The sequence below is a fragment of the Sinocyclocheilus grahami genome, unplaced genomic scaffold (assembly GCF_001515645.1).
Source record: "Sinocyclocheilus grahami isolate Dianchi unplaced genomic scaffold, SAMN03320097.WGS_v1.1 scaffold206.1, whole genome shotgun sequence".
In the NCBI taxonomy this organism is placed as follows: domain Eukaryota; kingdom Metazoa; phylum Chordata; class Actinopteri; order Cypriniformes; family Cyprinidae; genus Sinocyclocheilus; species Sinocyclocheilus grahami.
In genome coordinates, this window is record NW_015505385.1 from 589663 (window position 1) to 598088 (window position 8426).

Genomic DNA, 8426 nt, shown 5'->3' on the forward strand with positions numbered 1-8426 from the left:
AAAAAAAAGAACACATTTACTCAGAACACAACTGCTTAGCAACACACTGAAACACCATAGCAATGCATTAAAAACCACACAGAACACATTAGCAACTGCATAGCACCATATTAAAAACACTTACAACACCATAGCAACTACACAGCAACCCATTAAAAAAAATAAATAAAAAAAAAACCTTAGCAACACATTAAAAACACCTTAGTAACACACTAAAATACTACAGCAGCCACTTAGCAATGCATGGCCAACGAAACACTAAAACACCATAGCAACACTTTCAGAAATGCTTAAAATCACAATAGCAAAGCACTAGCAACACACTAAAACACCAGACCAACCTCATAGCAATGCATTAAAAACACTCAAAACACCTTAGCAACTGCATAGCAAAACACTCAAAACACCTTAGCAACTGCATAGCAAAACACTCAAAACACCTTAGCAACCACCCATAGCACTCTAGCATGTTTTCACAGGCAAACATCACTCATTTTCTTCGCAAAGCATAAAAATCTGATATGTTAATATGGTGATAACAGGAAGCCAGTGTTACTCACATGTTCTCTGAATGTTCTGGTTTGTTAGCTCACACGGCAGCATTGTGTGTCTGTTGGTGAAAACAGAGGGCTGAATCCACTAATGCAGGGCTGTCCAAACTCAGTCCTGGAGGGCCGGTGTTCTGCAGAGTTTAGCTCCAACTTGCCTCAACACACCTGACTGGAAGTTTATATGCCTAGTAAGAGCTTGATTAGCTGGTTCAGGTGTGTTTAATTAGGGTTGGAGCTAAACTCTCCAGGACCGAGTTTGGACAGCCCTGCACTAATACATTTGCGCCACTTTCCCATGCAGTATTTCAGCACAAATTTCAAGATGCATCTTATTGATTATTCTTTCAATTTAACCAGTTTGTACCAGCTAAAAATGCATGTACTTTTATGCATTTAGCAAATACTTTTATCCGAAGCGTCTTACAATATGCATTATGTTTAATGTTCATTTGTGCCTGTATTTTGCATTTCCTTTTTCTAATCATTGTGTAGTGCTGTTTAAATTCAGTTTCAGTGCAAACACACCTCTTTTCTATGTAAATGATTATTAAATTGCATCTTATTGACAAACCTAGTACTGTTTGCCTTGTGCAATTAGATCTGGGTAGATTACTTATAAATTGTAGTCTGTAACTGATTCCGAATTACATGACAAAAATTGTACTTCTTTAACATGATCCATTACATACATAAAAAAGTAGCTGTAACTGTAATCTGATTACGAGTAGTTTAAAATGTAATCTAATCTAATCACAAGTACTTGATTTGTGGAACCGGATTACGTAATCCAGATGTACATGTACTCGGTTACTACCCAGCACTGGGTGCAATTAATGTTGCACTTGCAACTTCAATTGTTTCTGCTTGCGTAATGGCTTGTAATTGTTTCTCAGGGAACTGAAGCACAGGGAGATGAAGGAGCCTAACGAGCCAAAGTTTCAGCTGCAGGAGTATGTTAACAAGGAGATGAAGGGAGTCGGATGCTGTCGCTCCTAAAGCCGTGCGTGCTCATGCACATCCGTCTCTCTGTCTGTCTGTTTGTGTGTTTTTCCACTTTCATCCTCTTCTCTCGCATAAATTGGATGCCTGTCAGATATTCTTCTGCGGCTCTGGAGACTTTCATTTTCAAACGCTGTGTTCTTTCTTTGGACCTCCATGCACTTCACAGCTCGCAAACAATAGCGAACGACACGAAGCAAACGTGGCGTAAAGAGAAGCAGTCATCAGAATGCAATTGGCACGTGCTTAAATATTCACACCCTCAATAAACACAGACCCACCGCTCCAAGCAGCTGTGAATGTATGTTCAACACTCATGACCAGTGTGTCTCAAAGTTTGCTTTTATTACATGGCAAAATCATTCAGTCGTACAATTACTTAGATGTAAGTTTCTGTGGCTGCTTCACTTGAACCCAATTATATACCACTTTTACTGTTAAAAATACCCACAAGTGTGTCATAAACGTGGGTGTTCAGCACAGAGAAAATTACAAGTGTAAAATCATAATTAACAAAGACTTATCTTTTTATAACATGCGGTTTTCTGTGGTTTCAGTCTCATTTGGTAAACGTCCTACAAAATGAGTCCTGATGCACTTTGTAGACATTGAAAAATAAGTGGAACATTTTTTTAATTGTGTTAGTGAGATGCTTAATTTTATTCTTTTATTATTTTAATGAAACATAAGGTTGCATTTCTTGATTTGTTTCTTCACCCCCCAATGAAAAGAACATAGCTGATTTACATTGTGTGTTTTTTATCTTTCTGTTTTTAAAGCCTTGGTAATGATAGTTGTACACTTTTTGTTGTGTCTCTTTAAGGTTAAATTTGCTAGACTTTCTCTATGTCATGTACAATTTGATCATTTCTCTTTTTTGAATAAACCATCACACATTACACTATAATCCAAAGCTAATCGACGACATAAAATATGGAAGCTATATATATATATATATTCAGATAAGTAAAGAATTGCAAGAAGTAATTGTGAATAAAATGCAGAATTGCATGGTTTAAACTCAAAACCGTGAGACATAAACTCAAAATTTTAAGAAGAAAAGTCCAAATTGTGAGAGATAAACACAGTTGTGAGAAGAAAGTTTGAAATCTGAGATAAAAAGTTACAATTACCTTTTTTTTTCATGGTGGAAGCAAAAAAAAAGATATAAACTTAAGAAATCTGAGAAAAAAGGTCAAATCTGTGAGGGAAAAAGTCATAATTGTGAGATAAAAAGTCTCAGTTACCTTTTTATATATAATTGTTTAATTCTGTGCGAAAACAGGATTCTGTTGACAGACGGAAAGTTTGATTAAGTTTGTCAAAAGAAGTCGTGGCCTCTTTACACTCACAGAAGCACATGCTCATATTCATGTCATATTCTCTCCACTTTTGTCATAGTTGTTTGTCAATGTCTTTTCATAAAATATGAACTAATATGAAACATGAATGTATGTATTGTACATGAAAAACATCATATAGCACTTACAGTAGTTTGCATAACATATAATTAATGTTTTGTTAAAAATGTAGTATCGTCCTGTACGCTAAATATATAGAAAGCTTTAACTAGAATTAGTAGCTTTAAGAGATGTTCAGAATGTGCCAGAATTTAACAACTTGATGTTACGTCGATACTATGCGTACTGTGGATAGTTTAGTGTATCGTGCTGTACAAATATTTTCAGTACTATGCCTTTGCACTTTTGTTCTTGTCGTTTTTGTTGTTGTTGTTCTTTTTTTTTTTAAACTAAAGGAAGACCAGTATATGGCTTAAAATTAATATTTTGTTGGTCAGGAAATTTGTACTGATGTGCCAATTTTAGCTGCTCAGAGATTTTTGATGACAAATCGAATGATGTATATAAGTTCAATTCAGTTTGTTTTCCCTTGTGAAGAAATCACATGAACAGGTAATATCACAGAAATGACAAGCAATGATATACAGATCTTTTTTCTATCTGGTAGAGGTCAACAAAGTGTTGACATGTTTTTTTTTTCAAGGTTTTTATGTAACGTGCATTGTATTCCCAACAATAAATCGGACAGTGAAGTGAATTCTGCCTTGGTGTCTCAATAATATGATCTAACAGTGAACTCTCATGGACACAACATCACATTGCAGCTCTTTCCTTTATATAAATATACATACAGTCAGGTCCATATGTGACCCTGGAGCACAAAAGCAGTCATAAGGGTCATTTTTTGAAATTGAGATTTATACATCATCTGAAAGCTGAATACATGTCCAGCTTTCCATTGATGTATGGTTTGTTATGATAGGACAATATTTGTCTGAGATACAACTATTTGAAAATCTGGAATCTGAGGGTGCAAAAAAAATCATAATATTGAGAAAATCATCTTTAAAGTTGTTCAAATGAAGTTCTTAGCAATGCATATTACTAATCAACAATTAAGTTTTGATATATTTACGGTAGGACATTTACAAAATATCTTCATCGAACATCATCTTTACTTAATGTCCCAGTGATTTTTGGCATAAAAGAAAAATTTATAATTTTGACCCATACAGTGTATTGGCTATTGCTACAAATATACTCCAGCGACTTAACACTGCTTTTGTGCTGCAGGGACACATATGTATTTGGACACTGACACAATTTTCATAATTTCGGCTCTGTATGCCTCCAGAACAGAATTAAAAATAAAACAATCAAGATGAAATTGTAGTGCAGACTTTCAAAGTTTAGGAATTACAACCATTTTTTATATACATATATACATACAATACAAACATAATCCACAATATCGCTTCTTTCAGTGAAAAAGTCCATGTTGTCCTCTCACATCAAAATCCACACACACAGCTATTTGTTTAGAACTGTTTTGCTTGCTCAATCTGTGCATATTTCTCTCCTAATTCAGACGAGAGGACATTTTCACTGCAGCGTTGGATTATGGATCCATATTTTGGATAAAAACGTCTTAATGATGGATTTGTTTCTTACAAACATGCAGCTTTTGTCTTCTCAAGACATTAACTGGTGGACTGGAGTGGTGTGGATTACTTGTGGATTATTGTGATGGTTTAATCAGCTGTTTGGACTCTCATTCTGACGGCACCCATTCACTGCAGAGCATCCATTGCTGAGACACTGATGCAATGCTACAATTCTCCAAATCTGATGAAGAAACAAACTCATCTACATCTTGGATGACCTGAGGTTGAGCACATTTTAAGATAATTTTCATTTCTGGGTGAGCTAGTCCTTTAAGCTCTTCATGTTGGCAGTTATCTTGCCACTGAGAACAAATCTCAGTGACATTATAGAGATGCTATTACCGGTCAGTTGTTCTGCAGGTCAGGGTCAAGCTCTCTTTTACCTGGGATCCTTCCTTATACGGTCATCGTGTGTTCTTCTGAACGCTGACCTTCTCTGTGTCGTTCATGCTCATGATGGATGAAGCACATTTAATCAGTCCTGACCGCGGAGATGTTTTCCTCTTGTTTGTAGTCACAAGGAAAAAGCACAGAGGGTTTCATGAGCACGTCATACTGAGAAGCAATGATTTCAGAGCTAGTCATCAAAATCTTGCCATCAGGGTCACACTGGGGTCACGTGTGGCTGGCTGATGGAGGGATGTTTGTGTTCTCTTCATACACCAAATCCTCTTCCTTTAGCTGAGTGGCTGATGGGAATGTTGCTATAGGAAATTATTATTATTATTATAAAATTAAGGTAGGTATTTCTGTTTGTGTGGATTCCTGTATAAATGCCCTCCTCACTGCGCTGTTCAAGGAAAAAAATTGATTGCATATTTGATGATGAATTTTTGAGATGCCCCTTAGAAAACATCAAGGGAATCAGAGCTCTTAAAGAGATAGTTCACCCAAAAATAAAATGTCATTCTAAAACCTGTTTATTTATTTATTTCAAGAAAACACAGAAGAAAATTTTATTTATTTATTTATTTTTCAGGCCATACAATGAACGTTAATGGGGCCCAGTGTTGTTTGTCCACAGTTTTTGGATGAATTATCCACTTAAAAGTTGAGTTTGAACAAATAAAATCAAATTAAATAATAATAATTAATGCTAATCATCAAAAGGTACCATATCAACGTGCAAGAACTTGCACAATAATAGCACATATGGGTTTGTTGGTATAGATTTATGATGCAAGAGGTTCCTGGTTCAAATCCTGTATGGGACCTCAGAGCTTTTTTGTAAAATTTCAAGGGGTTTCTGACATTGCTTCTGGTGGCCTGTGAACTCTGTGAACCCGGCTTCTATAATTGACATCAAAGTTGTGTAACTAAGCAGAATTGCCCATGCATGAGGAATGCTGAGGGCATTGCAAGGCAGTGTGTTAACTAGCCCTCTGTTTATTTTGGGGTTTTTAAAAAATATAGTGATATTTCAGTTAAACAGTGGAGGGCAGTGTTGCTCAATAATCGCAACTGTCCTTGAACTACTACCTCTAATTTCAAACAGGCCCAGAAATACTGTAAGCACCTGCAGCTGAAGACATGAGAGCTCTCGAACGACTGGAAGACACTAGAGTGCGTTTAATAGACAGTCAAGCATTTCTAACGTTACAAAAGATTTGAGCTTTTGAACTTTCTATTCATCAAAGATTCCTGAAAAATAAAATGCATCACAGTTTCCACACAAATATTGTGCAGCACAACTGTTTTCAACATCGATAACAATCAGAAATGTTTCTTGAGCAGCAAATCAGCATATTATACTGATTTATGAAGAATCATGTGACACTGAAGACAGGAGTATGAAGCTTTGATCACAGGAATGAATTACATTTTAAAATATATTCACATAGAAAACAGTTCTGTCAGGACCACTATCATCAAAGATGATTGACAATTAGCATACAGTTTGGATTGGCGGTATGGTTCCGTTCTGGGCCTAGCATGGATGAGAGCAGGGAGAGCAGCGATAACCCCCCCAGGGTAAACAGAACAGAACCAACATAAATGTATTGCAGATATTGTTAAAGTTCAATAATGTTATGTACACATTTTAGAATTAGTCTGATTCAAGGAGAATCAGAAGGCTGAATCCTGACTGACAGAGGAGGAGCTGGGGATGGAGGAGGGTAATTAGCTATTGAGCAATGCGAAAACTGCTGATACTACTGCGGGGCCTTATATATGAATACTTAGATAGGTGTCGTATTCCCATAGGTTGATGGGGATCAGCTGAAGGTCAGCTGATGCGAGCTTGACTAACGTGACCTGCCAGAACTAACGCTACGCTTGATTTCTTTTAAATTGTAATAATATTTCATGATATTGCTGTTTTTTTACAGTATTCAATCAAATAAATTTAGCCTTGGTGAGCAGACAAGACTTTAAAAACATAAAACATTACAAATCCTACAGACCCTGAACCTTTGCATGGTATCTATATGTGTATATACAGCATCACACACACACACACACACACACACATGTCTGGTCAGCTATCCTTGTGGGGGACTCTCCATAGGCGTTATGGTTTTTATACTGTACAGACCGTATATTCTATTGTCCTACACCAACCCTACCCCTAAACCTACCCCTCACAGGAGACTTTCTGCATTTTTAGATTTTCAAAAAACTTCATTCTGTATGATTTATAAGCTTTTGTACCCGTGGGGACCACAATTTAGGTCCCCACCATGACACGAGTCCCCATGAGTCTGTGTGTAGTCAGGTTTAAGTCCCCACCAGGATATATACACCTGTACACACATACACACACACACACACACACACACACACACACACACAAATAATAATCGTGAATAATCAAGTTGGGTTTGATTACAGTTGCAGTTGAAAGGTTGGTTACTGTGTGTGAGCACTACTACACCTGTCTGGTTACGTGAAACAAGCGTTTCTGTGGTGGAAAGAGAGCCTTATCATCTTAAACATACACTCATACACGCGTGAGAAACTGACGTGAGGCGCCACGCTCTCTCATATGTCATGATGAAGCTCATCGAAAACACACGCATGGCTCGTATTCCTGTAATACACTGCGCTGCGGTCTTTAATAAGAAATTTGTTCACAGATGTGCACACTCAGCATTGTTTCTTTCTGCATTATTCAAACTGTACAATTTTAGTTGCATTATTAGGCTACACTGTAGTTTGGTGCAAGTAGTGCTTGGCATGGCATGCAAAACCATGTTTGTGAATACATTTATGCCGTTGCATGGATTCAAAAATGTTTATGCATGTTTTATACCCAGTTTTAATGATGCATAAGCATAAACATGTTACATTAAATTCATTTGGTGTATGTGTCTGCGTGTGTGCGTGTTTGTGCATGAGCCGTGGCACTCTGTCTGTCAGACTGGCGCTGGCTTTGTTTATTTGCTCGGGTTGATGAGGAGGAGGTCTTATATAGGGCCCTGCATGACCGCAGAGCGCTCCGTCTCCATAACACACCACTGTTGGCCTTTCCTCTGATCACGTGTGCTTTGTTTTTATTCCTCACACACACATGCGCGTTAAAGTCAGCCACTGCAAATAAGAAAGCTCTTGCATGTTTCTTCTACTCACATGTGTGTCTGTTGCAAAACATCAGAGGTGCGACGCTGAGTGCTGTGTAAATATCTACTTTAAGGTGGTCTTAGCTGACGGTTTCGCTGGTACACAAGGTTAATTATTACTAGCACCATCTTACAAGGCTAATATTGCTTGCTTATATAACCCTGTTGAAAAAAAAAACCTTCTGAAGATGGTCTTAACCGGTTTAAACTGGCCTCTTAAACCATCAAAGCAGACTATGTTTTATGTTTGTTTAATTTTAACTGGTTCATATGAACTGGTCTCCAGGTGCTTCATCTTTTCCGTCCCACCAATCCGTATCTTCTGCTTCCTGTGAGCGCTCAGGTTTTCAC

General features: G+C 37.3%; 1 protein-coding gene across 1 annotated transcript in view; it reads left to right on the forward strand.

Annotated features, from left to right (window-relative positions):
• Positions 1-2700, forward strand: part of LOC107595638 (ras-related protein Rab-26) — an 83801-nt gene extending 81101 nt beyond the window's left edge. Inside the window, exon 9 of the mRNA XM_016286117.1 lies at positions 1445-2700. Within this exon, the coding sequence (XP_016141603.1) occupies positions 1445-1547 (103 nt within the window). The 3' untranslated portion in view covers positions 1548-2700. The remainder of the gene's footprint in view (positions 1-1444) is intronic.
• Positions 2701-8426: the final 5726 nt, after the last annotated feature.